At 31.8% G+C, this 14,245-nt stretch overlaps 1 protein-coding gene across 1 annotated transcript; it reads right to left on the bottom strand.

Moving 5' to 3' along the window:
* Positions 1-358: 358 nt before the first annotated feature.
* Positions 359-13,962, bottom strand: LOC119840535 (odorant receptor 13a-like). The gene is made up of 10 exons (XM_038367206.1): positions 13,940-13,962; positions 8,084-8,175; positions 7,531-7,718; positions 6,637-6,800; positions 4,739-4,992; positions 4,227-4,323; positions 2,655-2,754; positions 1,870-1,977; positions 855-1,019; positions 359-409 (listed from the first exon to the last, which is right to left on the bottom strand). Exons 1-10 carry the CDS (start codon positions 13,960-13,962, stop codon positions 359-361), a joined length of 1,242 nt encoding a protein of 413 aa, XP_038223134.1.
* Between the last annotated feature and the right edge of the window lie 283 nt (positions 13,963-14,245).

Raw genomic sequence — 14,245 nt, 5'->3', positions numbered from 1 at the left:
ATAAAAAAAATTGAAAGCTACGGTATGGCAAACAGACGCGGGTTCGAATCCCGATTTATGATATATTTGTTTTTTTTTATACTTTCAAAATTACTCATTTACAAAGCATTTCAATGAATTAAACTAAAAATTAAATTTAATTCAAATTTTCTAAGAAAAGACAAAAATTTTGCTTATAATAAATTGAACAAAGATTCAATATCTTAAATCAGTGATAATCACCGAAACTATAACTTACATAATTAAATCATAATATAATTCAAAGACTTTAGACCCAATAACATTCTTAACTACAATAATTTTGTCAATATAAAGTGAAGATAAAACCGTGCACTATAGGTGATTCAACATAACTATTTCATCGAAGCCGAAGTAATACAGTGAGTGCACTATATGACGTTTTAACCATCTGCGAACGAACATAACATGTTAATTTCTAAACAAGGATGCTTGAACACGAGTCTCCCTCTGTGAGAACTCATCAATATTTAACCTTATCAAATATATTTTGTTCGACCAAGTTTTTACGTGTAACCCGTAGTAGACACGGTAATTAATGAGTAGAAATTATCCTTTATACGGATGGGTGTCGGATATCAGCATCTGAGACTTTTCGTCTTGATAAATGAATCTAATAGTTGTTTTATTAGACAATTGCTATAATGTTAAATATATTTATATTTCAGGTGAAAATAACTATCTTAATTTTGTTAAATCGATACATAGAAATTATACTGAATTATGCTTAAAGGTTGCTTGATCAAAATTCTAGTTCATAGCAGTACAACCATTAGTGTATTAACACAAACGACTACTTCTACTAAAAGATTAATGCATTATTTACTAGTACTAACAGTAGCATAAGCTTCCAGTGACAAGTCATACATGCCGCCAGCGGACATAACCAGCGGTTTATTGGCGCGCGCCAAGATGAGTAGCATGCTGGACCGTACACCAGGTATCCTCGTGATACCACTCTCCCAACCGGAGAAATATAGCGCGTCGCCAATTGCTGTACTCTGTTAGTAGCAACAGAAATATTCTAGACTTTATTAAAATCGAAATAACATTCATCTCATTAGTCCCCACTTCAGCTTTGATATAAATACAGTAAAATGACGACCGATAAAAACAAATGGAAGAAGTGAAGTCAGGGTATTTTATTTAAGAATTTTGTAATTTTTGAGGTAATAACACCAAAACGCAGAAATGGAAAATATAATCTACTATCTGAATCTCGAAGTTTCATCCACGTCATATATATTGTTATAGAATATCATTTTAATTTCGAACCAGTTGTTCCTGACATAAGCGCGATCAAACAAACAGACGAGCTCGTGAGCTTTAAATTGTACAAGCATAAATGCACAATATTCTATTCTATTTGTGGTATTCATAATTATAGCAGGAAATATTCTATGTTCATAATAGTCCCAAAGGGGTCTTCTTACGTACCTATCCATTTAATATAGCTTTGCCACAGATAACATAACTATACTGCGTTGTTTTCATGTACCGCGATGATAAGGTACATGATAAGTGGAGGTAGATTGTTTTCTCAACGTTCATTACACATACACACACACACACACACAATGTTTTCATATAATTTAGTACGTGAAAGCGACGTGAAAGAAATATAATGAAACAAATAAACAAACAACACACTTCCACATAATATGTTATAAGGATTTTATATGCTTAATTTTATTTTGAATGCAATACAATAAACAATTTCAAAAGTAAATATTGAAATCAAACGAAAAGATATTCTGGCCTTATTATTTTGGCTGGCTCCTTATTTGTTAAGCATCGTATGGAACGCTTCCAATTGCGAACAAGATAAAGAAAATTATTAAGCAATATTACCTGAATCTTTAATTCCTCACACCATCGACATAATATGTATAGCACGAACATATTATATCCCAAGTACAGCAGACTCATAACCCATTTCGTGAAGTTCACACTCACAGACTGGAAATTAAATTGATAAAATATCATGTGTACTTTTCTACTAACTTATCTCTGATATTAAGGGTGTCGTTACCGGCGCTTGAGTGTAGCCTTAAGAATTATATTGTGGGCATCTTTTTTAATATCTTTAGGCATATTTAACAATTATAATTTACAAAGATGGCATATAACCTACAGAGCATTTAAAGAAGTCAACAAAGAAAATTCAATTTTAAGTTCAATCTTTCGCCGATTCAAAGACAAGTTAGTGTGTACAACAATGTATTTATCTGCTTCAAATAAATTAGAGATACATGATACAAATTTAAAATACTGTACATATGTGTAGTGCTCTTATCATATCATGTTATTGTCCAATAAATAAGAAAGATTTATTTTATTCCTAAAAAAGAAAGATTTTCAAATACATCTACAATCACTTTTTCATAATATCGTTATGTTCACTTATTGGCATTTCTTGTTGTCCTCATTAAAACACAAATAGTCTCGCCTTTTTCCCCCCCATTTAACTTTTAACACCTTCGATGAATGACTGTATCTAGAAGTTACTAGTATTATAAGTTACTAGTATAGTATAACGAAAGATTTTGATATATATTCATATCAAAATCTTTCGTTAAAACAGTAGTAAAGTATATTATATAATAAGTGCAAAACATGTCAAACTATGTACTCACAATAGCCACTTGAAAACCAATACAGCAAATAAGAGTAGTGCTAACAACCATCTGTGCCAACATTGGTCTACTCAATATCTCTCGAAGCTGTGACGTGATGCTAAAATTTGTGAGAATAAATAGTTTATTATCAATAAATGATATTCTGTTTATATTTACATAGTATAAAGTGTTTACTTATGTCTAGTTCTGGTAATAAATTGTTGTTCTTATTTAATATATTTTTAGTTGAACATTTTATTGGAGCCTTCTTATACTGACAAACACTTTAACTATAAAGTATGTCACATAACATCAAAATTAGTTTCTATAACGTGATTAGGAATTACCTAGTAATCGCATGCATCTTGCAGATAATTCGTATGAAATGCTTGCATTTATGATATTTTTTATCCTAAAATCTTGATATTTAAACAACGAAAATATGAAAAAAATAATAATTTTCTAAAAAATAAGACGACCGACATCCCTGAGGGCAAGCAGGTACCACTCTACATTCTAAAATGGGACTAAATGACAACCCCTATAACATCAAACACAAAAAGCATCACGCTAAACGGATAAAAACTCACGGGTAACATAACAATAAAGAAACCATCGAGCGAGAACAGCTTTTATTTTTGAGAACGTCGTTTACAGTCGTTCAGTAATATACAATTGATAAAGTATTTGAACTCCGTACTGGAGTTACTAATAAATTCACATAATATACCGTGTATTTGTAACATAAGCGAGAATACTAAACTATACGTGGTATCTCCTATTTCCACGTGAATATAACTCAACAACGCGCTCGCCTCTCGATTTCATGAATATGTAATGCCTCCTGAATACTCTGACGGTACAAAGAGTTACGTTAAAGGCTATATGTCTGTACAAACTACGATATTATGAGCATTTCCATAACAATAGTAGGTTTTTAAGATAGTTATGATCGATATCTATATATTTTTTATTATTATTGGGAAAGTATTCTGCTGTGCTCGCTGTTAATGCCTCTTTTTTAGGCCGTAGGGCAGGCAGTAAAACATTTTTCCTATTCGTTTTAAAGACGTCTAGTTATCTTCCTGGCACTGATAGTAATTTGTCTCCTTCTCCTCCACATTAAATATTTACTATTTAGGAGCTTTACTTGGGTTCGACTTTATATAATCGGCTTATGAATTTCCATTTCAATATATAATATTGCTATTACATTATCTTAAGTACAGCTAGATATAAATAATGTCCGTGTAAAACTGAGATTTTTTTGCCATATAATGCGTTTTCAATCGAATGGCGTGATTCTTTTTGTATCTGAAAGGAAATTTGCCATTTCGTCTAATTTTATAAGTACTACTGGGGCTAGCCCCAGGGTCATCGTTGACCTTATTTGTATAAAATAATTATTTTTGTAGATATGTTTTAACAAGAAATAGAATTGAAAATAATGAATAGGTATTTATGGTGTTCCTTGTGTATATAATTGGAATAAAAAATTATAGTCCAAAATTATATACACAAAGTTTATACCAGTACAATACACAACAAAAATGGTGTGGTTCACGAATGATATATGAACTATCTACTTACTTTAAAAGAAATTTATGCTGCTCGGAAAGATTTCCCAACCTCCTTATAAACCTTTGCTTAAATTTATTATTTGAAAACAATTGCATTTCGTTCATATCTGAAAGACAATTATTTCAGCGATCGATAATTTTTTACATAGGATCGTAATAAATATTTGATGAAGCAATGCTTGAAAATACTTCCAGAGGTAATATATTTTAAACGAGTATTTGTATTCATAATATGAATTAGCTAACGTTTCCTATCTAACAAGCGCTTAAACGATCTCAGCAAACGTTATATTTGATATATATTTGGATATTTATTAGTTTTATTTTTCTTGCAAATTTAGCCTATTGATTGCAATGTTATCATAGAAAATCATGTATTGCATATTCTCACAGATTAACAAAATATAAACATTTACCTGTATTCTTCAGCACAGAATATAAATAACTCAATAAACTGTTCCTTTTCTAGCGTTTCGACATTGGCTTGATTTGCTTAAAAAAATCTCTCTACACAATACTAACCTTTACAATCTTCAACGCAGTCCTTCAAGATATTTCTGAAGCAGTCATTCAGTATTGCAAACTGGCAGAGTAAATGCATAAGATGGGCTTGTATAGTGAGATCATTCACCATCACAAAGTACGACATGTATGAGAAGACGACTATCAAGCCAATATACGTTATCGGGTACAAGGTGGAGTTTTGGTAGTCGTACGGTAAACGAACAGATACCATTAGGTTGTAGTCTAATTCATCTACTAAGGGATATATGTACCTGAAAATATTAACACTAGCCAAATAATTTGATTAATAGTGTAGCGCTACCACACATTCACATTTGAAGAGGAGAATCTGTAAAATGAATTAAGGACTTTAAATGGTATGGGATAGGAAAGGGTAAGGATAAGAATCGTATCTTTGACTCTTTCCTAATCCGTACGTACATGTAACTAAAATGTAGAAGAGTTCAAATCTGTACGTGGAATAGAAACTGAAAAATACCATTAAGGTTTTCATGCAAGAAACAAAAGCCAAAAAAACGTTTACATTTTTATCTAATGGTCGGATTTTGATGAAACTCTTTTCGTTATACAGCTATTAGTCGACAGCAATATATTAGCTATAATTTATTTTGAACTTCTGTCGAAGCATCGTGTTCATCATCATCATCATCATCAGCCCATATATGTTCCCACTGGGACACAGGCCTCCTATGAGGGTTCAGGCCATAATCCACCACGCTGGCCAAGTGCGGGTTGGCAGATGTCACATGTCGTCGAACTTTTAATTCTTGGACATGCCGGTTTCCTCACGATGTTTTTCCTTCACCGTTTAAGCAGTGGTGATGTTATCCACATGCGCAGATAAATTGAAAAATCAATTTATTTCCTGCACGCTCGCCCGGTCTCGAACCCCGACTTATCGATTTTGAAGTCCGAGGTTCTCACCACTGAGCCACCACTGCTTTTAGCCACCACTGCTTTTATTCGTAGCATCGTGTTGATACACATGAATTTATGTTGCATAGATTATGGCACGTGCATGGAACGGAGGTGAGAGTGGTAAAGGGTCTATCTATTAGCGAAAAAATTTAATTCGTTAATAATGAATTTTAGTAGAACAAATGTTATAGAATAAATTGAATGTTATTTATTATAGGACATATAGCTACGTAGGTATAACGTGTTTCGACTCTATGAATAAGAGCAGAAAATCGATTTTGGCGTAATTACAGGGATATAGGTACTGGTTTTGTAATGATGTTAGAGGATCCAATAAAGTTTATTTAATTTAAATTTAAGGAATGTGAAATAGGTCTGAAAGGGATGTGTATAAAGGTGGAAAGGGGCCTTTACGGTTTCATTTCATCCTTTGATATTTATCGTTCCACATAACACAACATTAATAAATACCATTATACAAATAAAACCTAAATATCTAAATACGAATTGCAGACCAAAATCTATTCGGCTTGTTTGTAACTATTAAATACCACTGAGCCGATTTATTGTGAATTACTTATCTTTGAATTAGAGTAGGTATTACTAGTTACTTTTAAATCTCCGATATAAAAGAGTGGGGTGTTATAAGTAATTCGTATAATTAGGGGTGTGTGTGAGGTGTCTCTCGGATTTCGATGCGTTTTTTTTAACCTTTTCCCTTGGCTATGTTTGACGAAAATCGGTCAAAGTTCTCGGCCGCCACAAATTGTCAAATTGATAGCTTTTTTACAACTCCATCAATACGGGTATCAAATAAAAAGGCTTGACTAGTAAAATACTATGTCAAATTTCAAATTCAAGATGGCGGACAGCACAGAATGGGATCTAAATTTATATTTTATTTCATTAACTGTTAACTTATTGTTTATATACTGTAATACATCATACTTTAAAATAAGTTGTTAAAATCATAATACCAAGCTATGAGTGTGCAAGTCCCAAGGGCCAGAAGGAGCTTCAAATGCGCCTCATTTCTCTTTTGCCAAACTTCCATTAACTTTTTCCTTTCGTCAGTCGATAGATCAAAGTTAGGAGAATTCATGGACGAGGCGAGGCGTCTAAACACGTTCTTGTGTACTAACTAAAAGAAATAACGTTAAACTATCTCAACTCGGGAGACCTTAGAATTTCATTTAACAGTGCTTTAGTGAAAGATTTGCTAAATGAAAACCGTCTGCGAGGAGTTAGAGTTCGGAATGTACTAGTGGAAACATATCACTGTAATACTTTATTGGTAATAGATAAAATATTGCTATTTTTTATTTTGTAATTCAATAGCATGCAAACGCTTTAGAAGAATGTTTTATATATTTCATAAATAGTGTTTTATTTTTTTTCTAACCTTAAAAAAAATCAACTGCAGTCCGTATCCCGTAAGAATATCGGGATAAAAAGTGGCCTATATGTTATTCCAGTTCTCCAGCTATCTACGTACAATATTTCTTTGCAATCGGTTCAGTAGTTTTTGAGTGAGAGGGTAACAAACATATACACATCCTTACAAACTTTCGCATTTATAATATTAGTAGGATTTTACTGCTTGTTGATAGTCACTATGAAGAGTTTCTGACATAATAATTGTCATTGTATCTAACAGATAAGCTTAATGTAGACTTAATTGTGTAAGACTGAATAGTTTGTTTGAACGCACTAATCTCAGAAATTACTGGACCGACTTCAAAATTCGTTCACCGTTGCATATGTACGTGATCTCTGAATTATATAGGCTATACAACATATCTAGAATTACTACAATTCATGTGTGACCATTCTATCACTCAATAAAATTATTTTATCCACTAAAACCTTACCCTGCTTCTATACTTAAAAGCTGCACTTAACTGAATAGCAATTATATTAGTGCTGTCAATTACTGTGTCAATGGTCAGTCGTGCACTGACAAATTGCCACACTTCGCTGAATACCAGTAAGAGTATCAGTGCCTTCACCGTGGAGCTGTACATCCAATAACCTATATTGGTCTCCGAGAACGATATACCTGTTACAACAAATTGAATCAATAAAAATGTTCATAGGTTAACAGTTTATTGAATAGTCACTATGGAGTTGGATCTTTACGGAACTGTTCATTGAAACATGTTAAGAAAAGTTTCATTAAGCGCTTACTTTTATGTGATGTGATTTCTCATTCTTATTTTTATTTCTTACATAAAAATTAAGGATATGTAAACACGTTGTAGATATGAGAACATAATTTTGCGAAATGCTTGCAAAACTATAAATGGTAAATAAAGTCCATGTCCAAATAAGGTTAGATAGGAGCGGATTGTCGAAGTTACTAAATAAACAGATACTATCAACTTCAGCTGCGTTATTGAGTAAAACAATTTGGTACTTTCCTACCTTCTAAGTATATTACTCGGTACATTGACTCAAAGTATTGAGTTTCAAGTTCACCACTTGATTCGACCAGCGCTCGGGTATTTGTTAATTTCCTCCAAATGATGCCTAATATTCCTTTCATTATAACTCTGTGGTTGAATTGGGATTGATAATATGTAGGGCGTATACAATCAATTGGATCAGTTTATTGATGCTTGATAATTTAATTGATTTTTAAGCTTAGTTGCCTTGTAGTGAATGTGTCCATTATACGATTTGATTTATTAAATAAAATTTTGGATGACGTGACAAAGATTTTCAATCATTTGTCTAGGAGGAGATACCTACCATTAAAGCGTGTATCACTGTGTGTGTCCAAATTACATGTCAGTGGGGCTGACAAGTACAAGGAAAAATTATTTACATGTATTGTACAAAGTTTTGCTACTTGTGTTGATAGAAATAAAGGAATTTCAGTTTGAATTTTTACCGCCCAAAAATTTTATATAGTTCCGAATAAAAGTCCATCTAAAACTGGAAAAGCCTGCGCTTTGCATATTTTCAGCGCAATAAACCTTTGCCGAGCGAGCGATACGTGACTATTATCTATTCCGATTTGAAATTCCTACCCAGAAGTCCATTATAATTTGCTCTGACTGAATTTCAGCTATTGAATATCCTGAGCGTTCTTTTGATGAATCTGAATTTTGAATTTTAATATGTCGAAAGACAAAAGTTCTTTTTATATGTTGAAATTTTTTGGCAATGTACAATATTTGTTAAATTAATTAATAATAAATACATATAAGTTCATAAATCTTAATTATATAGTGATATATCTTTGGATACTAGGAAACAAGAATAGAAAAAAAAATTATCATGACACGGGATCCGTGATCCAGCCGAATATGCCGGGCCTGGTGAAATGGCGAATATGGCGAAAGAAGCAGGTTCAAATCCCGCCTCATAATCATTTATTTACTATGCTTACGAATATTACGAATGTGTGTTTGTTTCTCTTCTTTTCGGTCGCAACGAAGGGAGTTAAAACTATGATTTTGTATTTGGAGATACTTAAGAGGCTTGAAAGTGACACAATACACTATTTTTACAGCAACGTAGTGTGTGCGAGTGTGCGAGAAAATATATTGTAGTTAAATAGTGGAAACAGTTAATTTGTTTTACGCTTATTAATTATTCGTTAATCGCGATCAATTTTAACGACAAGTTCATGTATCCTAATTGGTGGTTGATGATAGCTTGTACTTTCCATAAATTAGATAAGTCTGAGAAATACGTTTTTTATTAATTAGTAACATAAATAAGGAGTTGAATTTTCTACCTAATTTACGATTCATTTACAAAACTCATATAAGTTAACTTATAAAAAAAATCACAATTGAGACACGATAAATAGATAACATAAAAAACTTTTCTTGTAATATAAGTAAACTAGCTGGGCCCCGCGGTTTCACCCGCATAAGTCGGTATCCCGTAGAAATATCGGGATAAAATTTGCCTATATGCTTTTCCAGTTGTCCTGTTATCTACGTACCAAATTTCATTTCAATCGGTTCAGTACTTTTTGTGTGAAAGAGTAACAAACACACACACATCCTTACAAACTTTCGCATTTATGTTATTAGTAGGAATAACGTTTCAGATGTTTATTTGACAGTATTTTATTTACAATAGCAGTCCGTTTTAAATATAAATACGAAACATTTCACAGTACACAGAAATAAATTTACAAAGTTTTATTATATTTTGCTTGCCAGCGAACTAACTACTCGTATATATCTACTTAAGTTTTGACAGTAAAAAACACTATTTGCGTACGGTGTAAGTATTTGTTTGAAATCGCATGAGTGCCACAAAGTTTTTATAAAATGAATTAAAACATATTTTATTCGTACCTAAATGAACTTAGACAAAAGCTACGCAAATGAGTAGCTCATCATAAAGATCGAAAGAAAGACGATTTTGTCGATAGCTACTACTCTTTTACGCAGTTAACATGTTAAATGGGAAACAGACAATTAAAAGCATCATCCTGGTATAATTATTACAAAAATTTCATCCTTTTTCAAACATTTATAAATTTTGAAATATTTCAATCATTATAAACAACAACATGAATATTTTCAAATAACATAGCGGTTTTTCTTTAGACTATTCCAATAAATTTAAGGAAATTGGACACCAAGAATCTGTTTTTGACTTCGACTCTTCGAATGTATGTTTTAATACAAATAAAAATAAATCAAGAGATGCATAAACAAAAAACTATGTAAACATTTCTGCTCAATAAAATTTCGTAAACTAATAAAATTAATTATCAGATGACGGAAGAACACATCTATTTCGGTTTCACCCAAACATCAGTGTCTGTCATACATGTCCCCTTTTCTAATTAGAAGTCCGACATGTGGTAACGATTTATTTGTAGGTCCACCGTATTGGTTACGGGTTATTTATACTTCTTTAAAGGTAAGCTGAAACTGTGAGGATTGTTAGCTTAATATGAGAACTTATAATTGTATTTTAAACGTTGAAACAAAAGAGAAATTTAGGCATAGTAAGATTATAGTCCACCGCGAACTGTTATTAAGCACTACAACATCGTAGTATATGAATATATACAATTGTGTCTTTATTCAAATGGATTTTATTCCTTCGTTTATAGATCTAATGAGAGATCGTTTGAACCGTTTAGTGTAGCCCTAACAAATTGTAGTTACGAATCGCATCTGTTTTAAAACAATCATTGAGAGCAAGTTATTTTTATACACTTTGACAGTGATATGTGCATTATAAATGTCTCACATGTCAGGTGGCGGTTGGTATTATTGAAACGGTATATTTGGCTGTATGGTATTTGTTCTCTGATTCATTAATGTCCTTCAAAGGGATAGTGTTATGTTAAAAGCATATTCGTTATTGTTTGTGAAACGTTTTATTGCGTTTTAATTTGTGTTTAAACGAGGTTCATTTCAGGGGATAGAAATGGTATGTATGATTAGTTTGGTTCAGAAAAATGTTTCTTTTATAAGTTTTCTTCGTTTACCGCACTCTTGAGTAGTATCAAAACGGTTGTATATCTTTTAAATTATGGTTTAGTTCTTTCCTTTTACTTTAAAGGTGCTACTATATTCCCATGCTATTTATGCATTGTTTGCCTTTCATCTTTCAATTTTTTACTGAGATAAAGAATTAGTTTCATGTCATTATAATTATAAGTCGAAACTTCAACTTATTCAATATAATTAATGAAAGTGTCAACCAAACTGACAGTATCTTTATCGACAAGTTGTCAAACCAATGCTTCATCTCTCCACTTAAGCATCTTAAATTCCTTCTAGAAACACAAACTACACGTACAGAAACTGGCCAAGTTCGGACAAAGCGATGCACAACTTAGAACTGAGTTTATTATACATTCTGTGTACTAATGCACTCAACGCAAATTAAACTTGGACTGTTCCGAAACATCATTATTAACTGCGAAGTAAAACCTGCATTTGACGAAACGGGAACTCTTGCGAGAGAAAATAACGAATGTTTTTCAAATTCCTTTTTTTCGGTGCTATATCAAAGGCCAGCATTCAGTAGTTTTTCGAAAGAAATAAACGACTTTAATCAAAATCATAATTTTAGACACAAAAAAGCATTTTGTACGTAAACACATTGAAACACATTAGTATTAGCATAACCTTTATTTGTTAATTTCACAACTATTCATTGAACCTAATCATTTTTTGATTGTTTTTACCATTCAATAGGCAATTCAAAAGAAGTGTAATTAGAGCGTGACAATAGGCGTGGCCCATACGGATAATAGCGCTTGCACAGTACACTATACTAATTTCATTATAAAGAAAACCTTTAAAGATTCGCACACACACTTAGCTTTAATTATTTTTGAAACCCGTCTTAGGCATTAGGATCTTTTAAACTTATAGGCATGTAAAGCTTACGCAAAGGTTGCCAAAAGATCAAATAAATACCAGCTCATATTTAAAAGAAATATATTACTTCAATAGTGTTATATACTTCATTTATAATAGTTTAAAATGCGCCTTTAGTCAGACGCTACGAACTCGATAAGATTACTCGTTAAGTAGGGAACGCAGACTCATATATTCAATTAAAACTTCCTCATCTTAGAGGAAAGTTTATGCTTCGAATGACAGACTTTGTGTTATTAAAACTAAGATAAGAGTCAAATTAAAATAAATCGTTATTTATGTCTATTTACGCATGATGGCTTTTGTATTCCGTTATCTTTATGAAGAAATAACGTAAGTATGTAACTTACAATACAATAATCTTTGTACAACTTTTATACTACCCATATCATTTACAATTAATATGGGTAATATAAAATTGATACTGCTGACTATACGCTATTACTGACTCTAATATTAAAGACCATATTTTATTTTATTAATCATACAAAACATGGCTCAACAGCAACAATGAAAGGTTCCAAGTTTATTATTTAACGCTGGTACAGTCCTAAAACGTAGCTATACAAAATTAGTTATTAAAGGAGGTACAAAGTTTGAAAGCATAATTTGCCCCGCAAGAACATTTCGCGCCGCAGATGTTGAAAACTTAGAGCATTAATGCCACTTTGAACATATATTAAACCACAAAACTCTTAACGGAATGTAGTCTTGCGAACTTGCGATGACACAGTTATATTTGTAGTAGGATTTTGAAACAAGCTAAAATTATCAGTTGTTTTAAACCGGAGGATAAAATAACGCATCGAATTATCATTCTCCTGTCACTCATTTCTAGAAGTGTCGATAATCTAAGGCTTCTTTTTAAATTGGAGCATGATAAAGACCAGGTTTAACTGAAAAGTGAATCTATGCATCATGAAGGATCTGTATGGAAAAAGGACGTTTAATATCCTAAATAATCCCATATTTTATACCAGCGCAATACCGAACCATTTATCTCTCAGAGATATTCATAATGAGCTATTCCTACAAATAACGTTTTATGTCTTTCGCCTTTAAAGCTACATCAAACAAAAGACCGTGTGAAATTTTCTAAAGCCACATTGAGATCTTTCCAAAACTCACATTGCCTCAAGGATCAATTTCAAATATAACACACGCCATAACCAACACATCTAAACTGTTGAAAGACAAACAGCGTTGGTGATAGACAATAAACACTTACCCGCCAAATACGTAACACGGTACATATATTCAAAGAACATGGTCTCCTCTCTGGCACTTTGATGTAAAGCTTTTGTTGGTGTTAATTTTAACCAAATACGGTGAAGCAAACCCATTTCGGCCCCTTGAAATGGATATTGTTGAAATAGATGCATTTCTCTTAATTATATAGCTCTTGGGAGTGTGTCTCCATTGACAGAACTAACGACCCTTTTTGATATGCATAGTACAGTAGTCGTTCAAAGTAATTTTATTGAGATTGGAAGTAAATAACAATTATGTTTATGTATTGAAGGCCATAAAGACGTTATAGCATCAACACTACATTTGCAGGACTTTTAGGTAAAATAAATGAAACACCTTACTTTGCATAATTTGATACCACATGTAATAACACACATATTTCATTTTAACAGTAAGTGTATGTTATTTACAATTTTTACTAAACTATATTTAAATTCATTAACAATTAGTAAAATCAGATAACATACTATTTTAATAACATGTGCTTCTACAGACACTTTTATAAATATAAAACTACAAATAACTTGCAAGCGTAGATAATACGTATAAGGCGATGTTTAACTTCATTGTAAATACATAATTTAAAATATTTAAACACATTTATATACAAGCATCGCAGTAGTTATATGCCATGCTTAATATAGTACGATCCTTATACTGTAAAAATCTCTGTAAATACATATATAATGTTACATATAGGTAAATGTAGATTAATTACTATCTAATGACTTAATTTATTATTTGTCATGAAATTTAACATACTTACCTTACTTAACATACTGGCAAAGGTCATGGATTCAATATTGAGTCTCTTAATAATCATAATGTAAAAATATCATATTCATAGTAGTACGTAAAATAGATATACTTAATTAAAAAAATACGCTTTAATAATAGAGAATAATCAAGTAAATTGTCTCGTTTGTTCTTATAAAAAGGATATCTGAGAAATTATTTAATTCCG

This window comes from Zerene cesonia, chromosome 6 (assembly GCF_012273895.1).
Source record: "Zerene cesonia ecotype Mississippi chromosome 6, Zerene_cesonia_1.1, whole genome shotgun sequence".
NCBI lineage: Eukaryota > Metazoa > Arthropoda > Insecta > Lepidoptera > Pieridae > Zerene > Zerene cesonia.
Note: the sequence above shows the minus strand (reverse complement) of the source record. Positions and strands in the feature narration are given on the sequence as shown.